This window comes from Bos grunniens, chromosome 11 (assembly GCF_055505025.1).
Source record: "Bos grunniens cultivar Pamir isolate PY7600 chromosome 11, Bosgru_T2T1.0, whole genome shotgun sequence".
Classification (NCBI taxonomy): domain Eukaryota; kingdom Metazoa; phylum Chordata; class Mammalia; order Artiodactyla; family Bovidae; genus Bos; species Bos grunniens.
Window position 1 is genome coordinate 63,070,354 of NC_141175.1, and position 17,029 is coordinate 63,087,382.

General features: G+C 39.1%; 1 protein-coding gene across 2 annotated transcripts in view; it reads left to right on the forward strand.

Annotated features, from left to right (window-relative positions):
• Positions 1-17,029, forward strand: part of LOC147363231 (E3 SUMO-protein ligase RanBP2-like) — a 61,918-nt gene that overhangs the window by 21,061 nt on the left and 23,828 nt on the right. For both annotated transcript variants that reach the window (XM_086326688.1, XM_086326689.1), the window contains exons 5-18: positions 2,618-2,848; positions 3,173-3,318; positions 4,787-4,979; positions 7,743-7,830; positions 9,305-9,514; positions 10,394-10,575; positions 10,670-10,845; positions 10,997-11,120; positions 11,685-11,846; positions 12,114-12,251; positions 12,329-12,475; positions 13,298-13,477; positions 13,560-13,643; positions 15,456-15,591. In XM_086326688.1, the coding sequence (XP_086182814.1) occupies positions 2,618-2,848; positions 3,173-3,318; positions 4,787-4,979; positions 7,743-7,830; positions 9,305-9,514; positions 10,394-10,575; positions 10,670-10,845; positions 10,997-11,120; positions 11,685-11,846; positions 12,114-12,251; positions 12,329-12,475; positions 13,298-13,477; positions 13,560-13,643; positions 15,456-15,591 (2,197 nt within the window). The remainder of the gene's footprint in view (positions 1-2,617; positions 2,849-3,172; positions 3,319-4,786; positions 4,980-7,742; positions 7,831-9,304; positions 9,515-10,393; positions 10,576-10,669; positions 10,846-10,996; positions 11,121-11,684; positions 11,847-12,113; positions 12,252-12,328; positions 12,476-13,297; positions 13,478-13,559; positions 13,644-15,455; positions 15,592-17,029) is intronic.

The window sequence follows — 17,029 nt, forward strand, 5'->3', positions numbered from 1 at the left end:
TGCGTATCTAGCACTGCATCACCATGGGGCTGTCTTTCATGCCTCCATTTCTGTGGTCACATCTATCTCTCCTTAGCTTCTGCCAACTGGTAATTTGTTCTCTGTCTTTATAATTTGTAACTAAAAAATGTCATATGATAGAAGCAGGCATCATGTGACCTTTTGCAGTTGGCTCTTCATTCTGCATGTGCCCTTGAGACCTTTCAAGTTGTGTGTGTCAGGATAGGTTCCTTTCTTTTTGCCGAGTAGTATGTACTCATACTGGTGTGTTCCACTGGTGAACCATTTACTTTGGGGGGAAATTCTGTGTTTCCAATTTTTAGCTATTACATATCAGGTATAAACAATTGTGTACAGATTTTTAAATAAAAAATGTCTTTAAAAGCCATGGAGATGAATACTAGTAACATTATTTTTTTTCTCTCCCTGTGATAAGCACCTGGGTTTTAAGTATTAATCAAAAATGTTGTTTCATAGTGCAGATTTCTTTGCTTTATTAGTATCTTTGTTTTATGCCTCAAACATAATTTTTCACTGGTCATGACTTTCTTCATTGGCTACAAGAGTCCATTCCGTCTGGTGACAGTGATGTTATGGACTATGTGTATAATGGGGAGAGGATTATTTTCTTGCAGTGTAACAAAAGTTTAATTGTTTGTGAAGCATCCTGATTTTCTTTAATGACTTTAAAAATACTGTTGTCTAAAACTAATAAATCTTACGTCAGATTTTTTTCCTGGAACTTTTGGACTAGAAATCCATGAAATTTATAACTATTAAGCAGAGTAATTCTGTTTCTCCTAGAAGTTGAGGCTTACTTAAATAGTTTTTTTGGCACTTCTTTAATGAACAAAAATATCATTGATAGAAAGGCTTTCTTTTGGGTTTGAGAGTAGTTTTTGAAAAACATCTGTAATGGGGCTGATCTTTTACCTAATTTTAAACATGTAATTGATGTCTAGGGGTTCTTTGCAGTTACAGACCAGGTGTAAGTTTATGGAACTGGTCCAGGAGGAGACTGATGAGGAGCGAGGTTCACTGGGCGGTGGGCGGGAGGAGAGTGCAGGAAGGGGAAGTGGAGCTTATAGGCCATGGCTTCCATTTTCTCCATGGAGGATGAGTGGAGATCCTAAAGAGAGGGTCAGAGGAAAGAGGAGTATGAAGTAAACTCTTCAGGGAGTGGAGAAAATGAGTCTTTAGAAGTAAACTAGGACTTTTTTCTAGGCATTGCCAGTCTGGTGGTTTGAGATTATGAAGGTGAATCAGTTGGCCTGGTTGTAATTCCCCATGCTCCCAGATGCCCTACACATGCTCATCTGTTAGTGCACAGGGGTGGAGACTGCAGGGAAGGGGGCTTCCAGGAGGGGCAGAGAGAGCTAGCTGAGGGCTCTATCTGTAAGTAGGGAGTGACTGGATGCGAGACTCTGGTGTTTTAGCTTGACAGGGAAGGAAAGTGTATGTGTGTGTTTTATGGAAAATTAAAAGGACCTTTTCATGCGGTAGAGGCAGGAGATGTGGCAGTGAGGCTGTGCTGGCCCTAGGGAGGTGAGAAAATGAGGGGGTGTTGTGGTCTGAGTGATTGGTTCAGAGTATAGATTTTGCCACATGGATGGCTGGGGCTGGTGTGGAGTGGTGAAGGTGAAGCTGTTAAACAGCAGGGTGGCCAGGCTGTCCTGTGTCTTGTGCTGCTGGTAGTGATGTATCTTAGGGATGAACGAAGGTTCATGATGTATCTTAGGGATGAACGATGGAGAAGGCAATGGCACCCCACTCTAGTACTCTTGCCTGGAAAATCCCGTGGATGGAGGAGCCTAGTAGGCTGCAGTCCATGGGGTCGCTAAGAGTCAGACACGACTGAGCAACTTCACTTTCACTTTTCACTTTCATGCATTGGAGAAGGAAATGGCAACCCACTCCAGTGTTCTTGCCTGGAGAATCCCATGGACGGGGGAGCCTGGTGGGCTGCCGTCTATGGGGTCGCACAGAGTCGGACACGACTAAAGTGACTTAGCAGCAGCAGGGATGAACGAAGTTCTGTTCCAGGTGCTGATAAGGAGTGGGAGGCATGGCCAGATAGCACATCCTTTAGTAAAATGTTATAAACAGGTTTGGGGGAGGAGGGGCATGATCAGGTGATGACACTGGGAGTGAGTCAGTCACCACCTCCTCCACCTGTACATAGTCTAGCGGATAAGTGATGGCAGCTGTCTTGGAATGGGACTCTCGTTCAGTAAGGGGGAAGGTGAAGACCAAGAAGATGGTGGCATAGTAGGAGCTCCACAGTAGGAGAAGTGGGAACGGGGACTGAGCAGCCTTAGGGAGATCCAGAGCACATGGAAGGTGAGGACACGTGGGTGCAAGGGTCCCTTCTGGTCGTGACAGGTATGCAGGGATGTTCTGAGCTGAGTCCAGGCCCTTCTGCAGCTGTGTAATCCCAGATGTTTCTCTCCATGTATTTTCTGGAGGTTGAGCTTCTGGAAATGACTGAGGGCACTAATGAGGTATGTAGGGTGGGAATTGACTAAAGCCAGACACAGTGGGATGGTGCTCATAGGAGCACCATGATGTTTTTAAAATTGCACAGATGTTTCTCTAATTAATGGTTCTTTATAAATAGGAACAGCTTTTAGATTGTAAAGGTGAAGATGGATGGAATAAACTTTTCGACTTGATTCAGTCAGAACTTTATGCAAGGCCTGATGATGTCCACGTGAACATCCGACTGGTGGAGCTGTATCGCTCCAACAGCAGGCTGAGAGATGCTGTGGCCCACTGCCACCAGGCAGAGAGGAACACAGCTCTGCGGTCAAGTTTAGAGTGGAATTCCTGTGTAGTACAGACCCTTAAGGTAGGTAAGGGCTGTTGGGTCTCACAATTACCGTATTTCCCTTTGTATTTAACCACTGCACTCCATGACCTAAGTCTCTTTCGTTTATGTGTAGCAGCTGTGAAATGAGCTGATTTTACCAGGATGATTTCAATTTATAATGAGTGGATTCAAGAGATAGATATGAGAAATATGTTTGTGTATTTTTTGGTGTTTTTGTAGGCTAATCTAAAACCAACATGGTTTTTCAGCCTGTGAATGGGCAAAGGGGTTTGTAGTCGTAAAACACTCAGTTTTGTAACACATGATACAGTTTCGTAACTTAGAGTTCTTTTTGCACAACAGGAATACCTGGAATCTTCACAGTGTTTGGAGTCTGATAAAAGTAACTGGCGAGCAACCAGTCAGGACTTACTTATAGCCTATGCTAACCTGATGCTTCTCACGCTGTCCATGAGAGATGCGCAGGAGAGCAGAGAATTGCTGGAGAGGTAGGCCGACCTAGAGAGAGCACTTCAGTGTAAATTACAGATGTCTGTTTGTGTTCATTCGTCTAAACAACTTAATGTCATTATTTTTTCTGTAATGTCCAGAGGTAATACTTAATAATATGCTGAACTACTTAGAAGGAATCTTCTTTTGGGGCAGTATTATATTATAATTGGTTTTGTGAAACTCTGATTCTTAGAGAACTCTATTACTGTTCTTGATTAAGTTACTCTTGTAATTAAACGTTTAGTTTTGGAATGCTTAGTAAAGAGTTGAGTCTGAAAATGCACATCCTCGTTGCTCTTCCATAATTCTGAGGACCAGTGTCTCCATTTGATTAAAATAAATTCCACTGAACAGACACGTCACTTGGATTTGTATGTCAATTTAGAGCTTGTGGGCTAAACCAGGCTCACCACCTGCCTGCTTGTGAGTGGGGCTCCCCTGACACAGCCGATCTCCTGCTGTGTCAGCTGTGTGCTCGCGCACTGCAGCGGTAGAGGCGAGCCCTGTGGCAGAGCTGCTGTGCCCACAGAGCCACATCAGCATGGGGTCCGTAATGAACAAGGTTGCTGCTCCTTGGTGTACACTCATATTCTGAAAAGTAATGGTTCCTCCCCCATCTCACATGGCAGGGAGTTCTTTACACTGGGGTGTAGGAGAGTAAGTCGTTTTCTTGAGGAAGTACTTGGTGTCTTCATACAGGTAGTATGAGGGAGTAGCCAAAAAGACTCAATCAAACTTTCTGATGATTTTAGAAAATATTTATGGTTGGGGGGAAGTAGGCATGGTTATATACTTAAAAACTTTTGGTCCCATGAGAAAGTGGTGAGGAAGATTTCTTAGTGCTATGATACTACTACTACACATACCCCTTGGAGGAGTCTTGACACCCTCTGCAAGTTCCAGAAATTCACAGGCTAGAAGAAATAATCTGTTACTCAGATTTCTTATTATAATCTACTTCAAAATCATTCTTCACATTTCTATTGTTTGCTTTTGATTTTCTTAGAAAATGAAGATTTTGAGGACCATTAGGATTAAAAAGTACTGATTAGTACGTAGATTACAAATAATAGTAAGAATTATAATTAACTGTAGTTAAATGTATAGTAAAAGCAGTTTTCATCTTGATAATGGCATGTGTCTTAGTTGTTTACTTATAATGTGAAATGGCATGTTTATTTTGAGAAATTTCAACTTTGAATTAAATAATGAAACCATATGATCAAGAAGATGTTTTGGAATAAGACATTCTGGAGGTTAAAAACGCTTGAAATATAGGAAGTATGTTGAATAACACGAAGCACTTGATTCGTAATTCATAAAACAGAATGGATTGTTGGGATTTAGATGTGGAAGGTGATGCTTGAAGTAAATTCCTTTCTCAGTTTTATTTAGGATTAAATAATGACATGGATTATTCACAGTGTAGTAGTTTAACACCTGTTTAATACTTTAATATTCCAGTTTTGATAGCGCTCTTCAGTCTGTGAAGTTTTGTGCAGGTGGAAACGAGGAGCTCTCAGCCACGTTCCTGGAAGTGAGAGGCCATTTCTACATGCACGCTGGGTCCCTGCTGCTGAAGATGGGCCAGCACAGTGACGTGCAGTGGCGCGCGCTCTCGGAGCTGGCTGCGCTCTGCTATCTCATAGCCTTCCAGGTAATCGCCCCCTGTCTGGCGTGCCGTTGACCTTTCAGTGAGACTTGATTGTACTTCACATGGGGTATGTCCTGGTATGTGGTGAAAATGGGAAGAAATATGTACAAAGTTAAAATGAAATACTTTGGGGGAAAGAATAACAAGATTTATTAATATACAGTACTAGTGAGGCGGGTGAGACAGGTACACTAATGCATTGCCGGTGGCAGTTGGCATTGCTTTGACTGTTTGGAAGATCGTTTTGAAGAATTTGATCTTTTACTGTACCATTTCTGGGAACCTGCAAGGAAATAGTCTCAAGTATGGATAAAACATGATTCAAAAAGATACACATAACTTGAATGAAAATCTAATCAGTAAGTCAATTTGGGTGCATGGTTACATAAGCTGTGATAGAAGACTATTTACCCTAACTTTTAATATGTTAATTGGAAACTTAATTTTTAATATATATACAACATTAACAGTTGTATACACTACTAAGTATACTAGTAAGTACTTATTAGTAGTACTTATTTATTACTTATTAGTATTTATTACTAATAAGTAATAAATACTAATAAGTATATACTACACAGCAGTATACTTATTCATCCTCAGAAACATGAAACAACTTTATGCATAGAAAGTGACATAAAGAGAATATGCCAGAATGTGAGCCTTTGTTTTTAGATGATGAGATGTTGGCTCTTGCCCTCCCCTCATCCATTTTTGCAGTTTTAATGTTTTCTTAGTGAGCTTGCATCATTTCTGATCTGAAAAGAAATGAGCAGTCTTCCACAAAGTGGATTATTCCTAGCTTGTAGAAATTGTTAGCTTTAGAGAATAATCGTTTGCTTGAGAGAAAGAAAAAGGGTTTCACTGTAAAATGACTGTTGGAGGCTATTGCTTTTTCTAGTTAACATACTTAGGCCTTTTAAAACCTGTTGAGGGGCAGTCCACAGTGCTGCTGTTAGCTCAGCAGAAGCATTTTGTTCATAAGGAATTTATTAGTGAAAAGTAGTGAAGTTAATGAAGTTTGCTAATCTGTATAAGCATTAAACTGTTATGATTAATATTTTTAAAGAATTATCAAGTAGCTAACAGCTCTCTTTAATGGACATTGTAATGTATTAAATTTTTTAAATGGATATTTTTATGTTGACACAGTCAATTGCTCTAAACATTGGCCTTTTAAAAATTGAAGTATTGTTGATGTACAATGTTGTGTAGGTTACAGGTATGTAGTACAATGATTCACGATTTTTAAAGATTATACTCTGTTCATAGTTATAAAATATTGGCTGCATTTCCTGTGTTGTATATTATACCCTTGTAGCTTATTTTGTACACAGTAGTTTGCACCTCTTCACTCTGATACCCTCCCCCTCCTCCCAACAGTAACCACTAGTCTCTGTTCTCTATATCTGTGAGTCTATTTCTTTTTTGTTGTATTTATTAGTTTGTTGTATTCAACTTTGACCTTTTTAAATAGTAAAAACTACATCTCCCTCCTGATTGATTCTGCAGGCTGTTTGAATGGTAGGGTTTTCAGCCCCTTGATCAGGGACTGCAGTAGTTCTAGTGAGTTCAGTTGGTCTCTGACTTATTATTGTCTGACTTAAAACAGTGGCTTGACAGTTGTGTGACAGTGATACCCATTCAGTAAAAACTCCACTTTGAGTTTTGAATTCCAATATTTCCATATCAGCACAGAAAACATAGGCTGAGTACAACACTGTTATTTATTCTGATGCTTGGATGTTATTTCATTCTATAGATGTACCATAGTTTGGGTTTCATTAAACTGATGCCCTAAAACCGAGATATTGTTATGCTACTTCAAAATAATTCTGCAGTGACTAGCTTGTGCCATTTCCCATGTGAAAATTTGGAGGTGGAATGAGTTTGAGTGATGGATGGCAGGATCAGTGTCTATCTGTGCATTTATAATATTTTGAGTTATTGCCAAATTTCCAGTCTCACAGAGGTTGTATCAAATTATACTGCCATTCCCAGTGTAAGAAAATTACTAGAGGTTTAACAGCACTGCACCTACCATCTGTGTAGTTACTTTCAGGATGATAAATGTTCATTGGCTGGGACTAAACATGTTCAGTGATGGACAGTTGCAGCTTTTCAAGGTAGCCTGTTTTATTTTTAGATAATTTGGTTCTTAGTGCTTCCTTACATGGAGTAAAAATATTTCTCAAGCCGCTACCCATTGGTGGTGTTTTTTTTCTTTTGGTGTTCCCTTCTTTTACAAGATAATTTTCTTAATACTCGATGGCAGCTGTCATCTTCTCACCATTCTGTTTACTTGTCGTTCTTCCACCTCTTCTTCATAGCACAGGACCTGGAGCCCTTTTCTTGTCTAGGTTGTTCCTGTTACACTGCTGGTCTCTCAGGTGGTCTGCGCTCTGGAAGGGTGTGGTATTTCCATGTGGGGGCTCCAGTGCCGGGTGGTGTAGAGCTGTCGTCCCAGGCTGCTCCCAGTCTATCTGTGCAAGGCAGAAAAGGTCTCCAACCAGATGTTCTTGTTTCCCCAGCTGTAACTCCAACATGTTCTTAATAGAAAGTAATTTCTCAGACATGCTCTTTGTAGGCATCTTTTCTAGATTATCTAAATTCCCCAGTTCCCGATGTTTTGCAGTTGGATTCCCAACTCTCTTTAACCGTTGGCTGTTTATTCATTATTGAAGAAAAGTACAGTGTAATAGAAAGGAACATTTTACTATTAGAAATGTATCACTAAATTAAGATTTTTGATTCTAAAATGATTAGATTCCAAGACCAAAGACTAAATTAATAAAAGGAGAAGCTGGACAAAGCCTACTGGAAATGATGGCCTATGATCGTCTGAGCCAATCAGGTACTGGTAACATTTAACTGATTTTATTTTAAAAAGAAAAAAGAACTTTTTCCTTTTTGAACACATCTTAGATAGTGTCTTCTCTCTGCCCAGGAGATAATTTGTTAGAATTTTTTCTCCTTGCCGTATTGAATTAGGGAGAGAGAGGAGAGAACAAATGATAAAAAATGGTAAATGATAAAAAATATTCTTTAAAAGGAACAAATATTGTTTGCTCCTGTGTGGAGAAACTCCTTAACCCATCCTTAATCTAGCTGCTAGAATCTCCATCCAGAACATTTTACAGCACTTCTTGACCTAAGAATAAGTTATTGGTTTTCTAGCCACTGGGGATAAAAGGTAAAAAAGTTAGGGATCTCTCTCTTCAGGAGCTGACAACTTAGAAACAAAGACAGAAGGTGTATATTCACATTCTGTTAGGTTGTTGGAATTTGTAGATTTATTCCCAATTCTTACTATTTGGGTTGGATCCTAAAGGTCTGTTACACTCTCTGGCTTTCCTAAGGCACAAACTTGAAAGTGTTCAGGTAGCCAGTGAGTCAAACAGTGAACTGAAGGCTCTGTAGGGAAATGTTTCTATAAGAGACAGTTTTGATGTAAAGTTGAAGGGCCTTCATTAAGAGTTAGGAAATGATCTTAAATCCAAGTAGCTATAAGCTGGGGTCAAGGCTCTTCTGCCCCACAGCTTACTTCTTTGTAGGAGACAAACTTTGAGTCCTTGAAGCGATCTTTTGTTTTTTTCTCAGATCTCCCTTCTACCTTTGCAGAGGGTCACAGTTTGTAAAATGAACTGTGTTGTACTGTCTTTGATCTGGGCCTGCTGAGCTTCTCTCTGCAAATTTTTAAAGAGATAATTGTCTGGTAGTAACGAAACCTGATTGGCCAACAGAATTACAGGAAAAAAGTTTGTTTTGTTTTGTTTCAAACAGCCTGATTGAAACCATAAACCTGAAAAGCCATAGTGCTTTCAAGGCACATCCATGTGTACTAGAACTAGAATGTGAACTAGAACCTCATCCAAGGAGTGTTTTTAAAATAGGTTCAAATCTGTGGAATCATAATCTCTGGGAGTGGAAGTCTAGAACTGAAACAGAAAAATTTTAATCTCTTTAAAGGATGATTCTGACCAGCCAGATTTAGAAATTTGGTGTATCAGGACAGAAAATTTGAGCTTGATCCTGTTCTCCTTTGGCCACTTGAATCCCACACTTTTCCAAAAGGAAATCCTTTTGGGATTTTTCACACACATTTTTTTCCTTTCCTTTTATTCTAGCACATAGACGCAGATGCTTTGACACCTATAGTTTATTCATTTTTCACATCAGCACCCTTTTGGGTCCAGCTGTGGTTTTGGGGCTGGAGGGTTCATTCTGAGAATGTCATGTTATTTCCCCTTAGGGTAAGTGAATGAAACTGTTGAGAGATGTAACTTTAATCTGTGTCTTTTAAATGATGGAAATAATTTGTTTTTCAGGGCATATGCTGCTAAACTTAAGTCGTGACAAGCAAGACTTTTTAAAAGAGGTTGTAGAATCCTTTGCCAACAGGAGTGGGCAGTCAGCTTTGTACGACGCTCTGTTTTCTCGTCAGTTACCTAAGGATAGCTCTTTCCTTGGTAATGATGATATTGGAAGCATTGATGTACAAGAACCGGATCCTGATGAATTGGCTAGATATGATGTTGGTAAGTGGTATCTTCCTAAGGAAACACTTTACATTTTAATCCTTTTACACCAGGAGATATATAATAGCAACAGGGGGATTATCCAGAAATAATGACTTAATATTATTCTGAATTACTTTTAGGGTTTATGGGGGGAGGGTAATATGAGGTATTGGTAGTGGTTATGGTAGCAGGTGCTTTTCTTCTGAATAGTTCTGTACAAGTGATTGGTGTCATGAATTCTCTCCTAAGTATCATTTTGATGCTAATACAATCTTTTTAATGAAATAGCTATAATGTACTTGCCAGTTTCCATCTGGAAGCTGTTTCCAGTTTTTTCACTTACATTAAAAATACTGATGACAATTTTTAGGTGTCTCCATTTCTTTTTCTATACAGATTCCTAAAAACATAATTACTGGGATAAAGTTTATGGACGTGTTTGTCTCGCAAATTGCTGTATTACCAGAAAGCTTGCTCTTCTTTTATGCTTTCGGAAGCCCATAAACTTTTTTAGTATTGAATTTCTTAATTTATTAATGTAGTGATAGCCCACTGTTTTCATATTTCTTTACCGAAAGGAAGATCTGTTGTTTCAAGATTTATTACCAGATGGCTATTCTTTATTTGACCTCTGTCAGTAGATTTTGTTTTATTGAGTTCTAGTGAGGCTCTTTTTTTTCCTTCAAAAGAACTTTTTCCATCAAAACTCTTTTTATTAAGAACACTAGACTTTGCTTATAGATTTTCCCTGTACTCTGATACTGAAAAGCAGTTATAACATTAAGTTACATTTAATATTACTATGAGTCAGTTTTTTATGTTGGCAAAACTGATGGCACACAAAAATTTCCGAAACCTCAAGCTGTTTTTTTTTTGGTTTTTTTTGCTTTATTTCAGGTGCCATTAGGGCACATAATGGTAGTCTTCAACACCTCACCTGGCTTGGCTTACAGTGGGATTCATTGCCTACCTTACCTGCAATTCGAAAATGGCTGAAACAGCTTTTTCATCATTTACCCCAGGAAACCTCAAGACTTGAAACAAATGCACCTGAGTCAATATGTATTTTAGATCTTGAAGTAAGCATAGATTTTAATAACTTAAATACCATGAATACTGTTTTGGTTTTTTTTTTTCCCCTAAATTGATTTTTTTTTTTTGTAAATAAAACAGGTATTTCTGCTTGGAGTAATATATACCAGCCACTTACAGTTAAAGGAAAAGTCTAATTCTCACTGCAGCTTCTATCAGCCTCTGTGCTTGCCACTGCCTGTGTGTAAACAGCTTTGCACAGAAAGACAGAAAGCATGGTGGGATGCAGTTTGTAATCTAATTCATAGAAAAGCAGTGTAAGTAGTTTAAAAAAAAAATTCCTTTAACTTAACTGCACAGGGACTTAATGCTCATGTAAAGTTTTAATTATCATGTGATGATTAACATACATGTAAGTGTTGAACTGCATGTTTATAAATCAATTTCATTAAATAAAACTTTTTTTAGACCTGGGACCTCAGCAAAATTGCGACTTCTAGTTCAGCGTGACATAAACACTCTACGAGGCCAGGAAAAAACTGGCCTTCAGCCTGCTCTGCTCGTGCACTGGGCAAAGTGCCTTCAGAAAACGGTGAGTTCACTGAAGTGGAGCAGTTTGTAAGAACATTACCTTAATTTTTTTACATGACATACTTGACCTTGAATGTTTTTTTGTTTAAAAACAGTAGTAGTGTGTTCATATTGTGTCAGGTGAAATGTATTTTTACAATCTTGCCACTGCATGTAAGTGCTTAAAACAGTGCCTAGCACAGTAAATGTTACCAGGTATTAGCTGTTAAGTTACCAGCCTGAAGATTTTTTTATCTGTTTGGTGGCACAAGGCTCTATAGGTAAGGGCATTATAGACCTTGCTTAATATTTGAGGTCTGTTCTGTGGCACCTATAGCAACTTCAGGAAAAAAGAATAGGCTGCCTGATTGGGTAGTGTCGTTGGAGTTGTGTCAAAGTTGGGTCTAGAATGAGTGCTGATGGTAAAGTGCTTAGTTATTCTAGAATTTGGAAAGGTGAGCATATGACTTTTGAGATTCTATTTTGCCTAGGATTTGAAATTTTAGCCAGTTGTTCAGAGCATCTGCAAGTGAGTTTTTTAATCTTCGTTTGTGTCTCTTTGTGTGCTTCTAACTTTGTATTTTAGGGCAGTGGTCTTAATTCTTTTTATGATCAACGAGAATACATAGGCAGAAGTGTTCATTACTGGAAAAAGGTTTTGCCATTGTTGAAGATGATCAAGAAGAAGAGCAGCATCCCTGAGCCTGCTGACCCTCTGTTCAGGCATTTCCATAGTGCAGACATTCAGGTAACGGAAAATCCCATCGTGAACTAGCTGGAGGTCTGGGCTTCTAGTTTTTAAATAAGGAAATGGAAGTAGAAACTGCTTATATTAATTGCCCAACTATTGAATGGTAGTCTTGTTTTCTAAGTCCACTGCCTGTCACAGATGCAACATGGCAGAGAAGAACATTGAGATGCTGATCTCATTAGATCGTGCAAAATCCTTGGGAAATATTCGGGTTTGATATTCTGGGTAGAGGCAGCTTGACTGAAAGTTACCCAATGTGTTTAGGCATGTGAAGTTGGGGAATACGAAGATGAAGCACGCATCACATTCGCTATATTGGATGTAGTTAATGGAAATATAGACGATGCCATGGCTGCTTTTGAATCTATTAATAACGTCATTTCTTATTGGAATCTTGCACTGGTAAGTAGTGTGGTACTTTAAATTAAAGGGTTTTTCTTTTAAAACATAATTGCTTCATAAAGCACTCTTGTGTATAGCTTTTTCACAGAAAAGCAGAAGACATTGATAGTGATGTGCTTTCTTCTGAAGAACAAGAAGAATGCAAAAATTACCTGAGAAAGACCAGGGACTACCTGATAAAGATTTTAGATGACTGTGATTCAAATCTGTCGGTAGTTAAGAAAGTAAGTTGCAGATTGTATTTTCTTATTATTGATAATTAGGCGATAAGGAATTTTGCCTTGATTTTATATTTTGGTAATTTTTAAAATGCTTAGTGATACCATATTAATGCACAGAAGTGGGGTGTTTATTTAATTAGTATTACTTTGCCTTATTTTGTGTGTGTGTGTTTAAATGTGAACATTTACGTTTATAACATTACAAAAATGCTTGTTGGAGAATTAGAAAAGGCTGGCATTTATTTTTGTTACCTGGCGATGTATTCAGCAAATGTTGCCACTAAGACTAGTTCTGTGTGGACTTGGCAGTTAAACATATTAATGAAATCAGGTGGTTGCTCATGACTTCGGGATGTTTCTCCCCTTGTCACTGTCTCCTGTGACCACCTTTCCCCGGCTGTCAGCAGTTTGAGGCTGTTGTGATGGGATTAACCTCACTGACATTCAACCTTCCACCTGTTTTATTGATGAGTTTATGTTGCTGCTCTTGGATTAGGGTTATGTTTGGTGCATGCCAGCATCTGTGTTTCTCCTCTCCTCTCATTCAAAATCAGTGACTGACTTTGCTCACATGGAAAAACTCCCCAGTTAACATTGCTCTGCCTTTGCTGCCACCATCAGGAGAGGTAGACACAGCATGGACTTGAGGGTTAGGAGACTTTAGATTGCACAGCATTTTCTGTGTGTTGTTACATAAAGTACAATGTGCTTGTCACACAGAAGTATGAAAATGTAAGTTAGTAAGATAAAAAAATCTTTATTTGAGAGTTCTTCTGTTGGTGATTTTGCAAACTAAAGATGTTGATTGTTGCCTTTTATTTCTAGTTGCCTGTGCCCCTGGAATCTGTTAAAGAGATGCTTAATTTAGTCATGCAGGAGCTCGATGAGTTCAGTGAAGGAGCGCCTCTTCATAAAAATGGGTCTGTACGAAATGCAGATTCAGAAATAAAACACTCAACTTCATCTCCCACCAAATACTCTCCATCACCAAATAGAAGTTGTAAGGTAAGTGAAAAGAGAAGAGTCACTTTACTGCAGAATGTGTGTTCTAGATGTTTTAAATACTGTTTCATTGTTATTTTTTCAGTATTCTCCCAAAACACCACCTCAGTGGGCAGAAGATCAAAATTGCTTATTGAAAATGATCTGCCAACAAGTGGAGGCCATTAAGGTAAATGCCTTGATTTTTCTAAACTGTGCCTATCTTATTCCAAGATTCCCTCATTGACCACTTTCTCACTCATTTCTAACACTGTTCCAGATGTTCCTCTGCTGCGTGACTGTAGAGTCACACTGTGTTTTACATGCTTCCGTCTTGACATTAGCTTATTTTTTGAAATTACTTATGTGTCTTTATCCTCCACAAGATGTGAATCTTTCAAAGATGGCAACTCATATCCAAACCATAACCCTGTTCCCAGTATAGAGGAGGTCCCCAATGATAGAGTGAACTAGCGAGCTCTAGTCTTCATACCTTGGTTTGTGAGATTATAGCTCAGACTGACTAGTGTGTATATCACATTTATAGTTAAGACTTCACAAGTGGTCTAAACTTTAAAAAGTCTCTTTATCTTTTTATTACTTCATATGAATTTGACCTAATTATGTAAAGACGCAGGTGTCTGTACATGATTGTGCTTTAACTTTACGAAAGTGACCTCAACTGTAGCACTCAAAGGAACTTTACTTCTTTGGAATTGGAAGTACAAGTAAGTTGTTTCATGCTCATTGACAAGAACTAAATCATTCATGCTTCTAAAATCATGGCAAGGAAAATCTTGAAACCTGTATTTTCTACACTTTTGAATTTGCATAAAGATTTTGTGTGTTAATTTTGTATAATTGTGACCTTCATGATATTACATGCTAACCATGTAGATTTCTGGCACCTACATGGTGTTCTTGTGTGCCTTTGGGTCAGGTACTTGCTTAGCTTTCTGTCTCTTTGTCTTCTCATCCATAAAGTGAGACTTGTCAAAACTAGTTTTCACCACGTGTTCTAGTTGTTCAAGTTTTAACATTATGTTTTTATCTTTAATTGGATGTTTAAATCTATGGTCCAGATGCTGGTGGTGACCAGTTAAATTTTCCAGCTGATTCCATTCATTTCTTATTTTTAGATATATACCATCTGGACTAGATACAGTATAGATGGATGAGTGGGGAAAATTTTATTTAGTTTGAAATTTTAAGATGTATTTTTGACCTTAATAGTTAAGGGTCTTTTTTTTCCCAGGAAGTTTTTATTCCTGAAATACTTTTTTTTTTTTTTTCTCCACACCACCTGGCTTGCGGACATCTTGGTTGCCATCCCCTTCCCACCCACCCACCCAGGGATTAGACCCAGGGCTGCAGCAGTGAAAGCACTGAGCCTAAACCACTAGACTGCCAAGGAATTTCATCTGAAACACTTGTAGAAGAAGAGGGTAGCCATGCTGGATCTGTCTCTGACCTCACTTATTATAACTTGTTCCTGAAAAGTACTTGCCTTGTAGGTTCTGGGGTTGGGGAGGTGTTGCCTTTTTCTTGTCTGATCCCTAACCACTGGCTGTCATCGGAAGGCTTAGTAGTTGGTGCTCGAGGGCTTACTTGCTCTGAGGCATGTGGAATCTTCCTGGAGCAAAAGGATATAACCCATGTCCCCTGCATTGGCAGGCAACTTCCTATCCATTGCACCATTAGGGAAGTCCTGAACAGAACTTTAGAAAGATGAAGTAAACGTAGAATGGAAAGGGAGATGAATCCGTTTTTTAGGTTAGAGCTGACTAGATTGAGTGGATTCGGTAATGATACTAAGGAGGGAAAAGAATGAGAGCAAAAAACAAGCTTTAAGAAATTAAGAATCATGTTTTACGTCAACACCTGGTGCTCAGATCTGACTGGAGAATGGACTCTCTGAAAAGGTATCATCAGATATTAAATTTGCTCTAGCACTGTTTACACCATGATATAATGCTTAAAATTGTTTTTCTTCTTCCAACAGAAAGAAATGCAGGAGTTGAAACTAAATAGCAGTAGCTCAGGGTCCCCTCATCGTTGGCCTCCAGAGAGTTATGGACCAGACCCAGTGCCTGATAGTTATCAGGGGTCACAGAATTTTCACGGGGCCCCACTGACAGGTGAGTTGGCAACTGAATATTCCCAGGTGTTAGTGACGATACTGTAGTGCTGCCTCCTTCATTTAGGAAATTTGCGAAATCACCTTGTCTGTATGCCTTAATTTATTACATGTTTTTGTCTATCTATATGTTGCTTAAGCTATTTTTTGTTGTTACCAAGATTTTTATAACTCCAGAAACAAAACAAGCTTTATCTGATCCTGTTTATGTAAAGGCTTAAAGAACCCTTGACTGCACATCTCAGAGGAGCTGAGACTGAGCTGGAACTATGCCTTATATTGGAAAAATGTTAACTGATGGTTAATTCATTAAGAGCTGCCTAATTATGAAATTAAACTTTGGGGAATTATTTTTATGACATTCTGAGAGGTCTGACAGTCTTGGGAAATCTTTTGTATATGGAAGGAGAGAGTTTGAGCTAGGGCAGAGTGGATTTTTAGGTTGTACTCTTACTTAGCTCTCTGAGCCAGTTTGTCTGTTTGAAACATAGAAATAATACTTATATCACATGGTTATTGTATTTATGTGTGTGAGGGGTGTGTGTGCACATTAGGCATTTACTTAGAGTATGCAGTAAACATTCAGTGAACCACAGGGTACAGGCAGTTGCCCTCTGGGTTGTCTGTGTGCCAGGTGCGTTGTGTATGTGATTTCATTCAATTACAGTAACCCAAAGTGGGAGATACCATTATGAATTCCCATGTTTAGATGAAATGGGCTTGGAAGATTAGGTGACACCCATTATTACACACGTCATTATTGGTAGAGGCTTCAGACTCTGGTGCTCTGACTTCAGGCCACGTGCCCCCAGGCAGCCAGAGTGATGATGAAGACAGGTGTTTTTCACGTGAGATTCCTGAAATGGAGGTAATTAGATTAATTGGTCTTCAGTTCAGTCGCTCAATTGTGTCTGACTGTTTGCCACCCCATGAATTGCAGCACACCAGGCCTCCCTGTCCATCACCAATTCCCAGAGTTCGCTCAGACTCACATCCATCGAGTCAGTGATGCCATCCAGTCATCTCATCCTCTTCCTCCTGCCCCCAATCCCTCCCAGCATCAGAGTCTTTTCCAGTGAGTCAACTCTTCGCATGAGGTGGCCAAAGGACTGGAGTTTCAGCTTTAGCATCATTCCTTCCAAAGAAATCCCAGGGCTGATCTCCTTCAAAATAGACTAGTTGGATCTCCTTGCAGTCCAAGGGACTCTCAAGAATCTTCTCCACTTAGTTCAAAAGAAAGATTGGAAATGGTGTGACCTAGTTTAGTACCTTAGTGATGGTCCCTAGGGTCCTCCTTAGAGCAGCTTGCTGTCTTCTCATGACAGTGTCCTTCAAGTGCAACAGGTGACAGAGAAGATCTTTGTGAAGTCAGACTCACTAATGCTATCAGTCATAGGTGTGGATGTGAGGAGCCTGCCAGATTTAAACATTGACTGCCT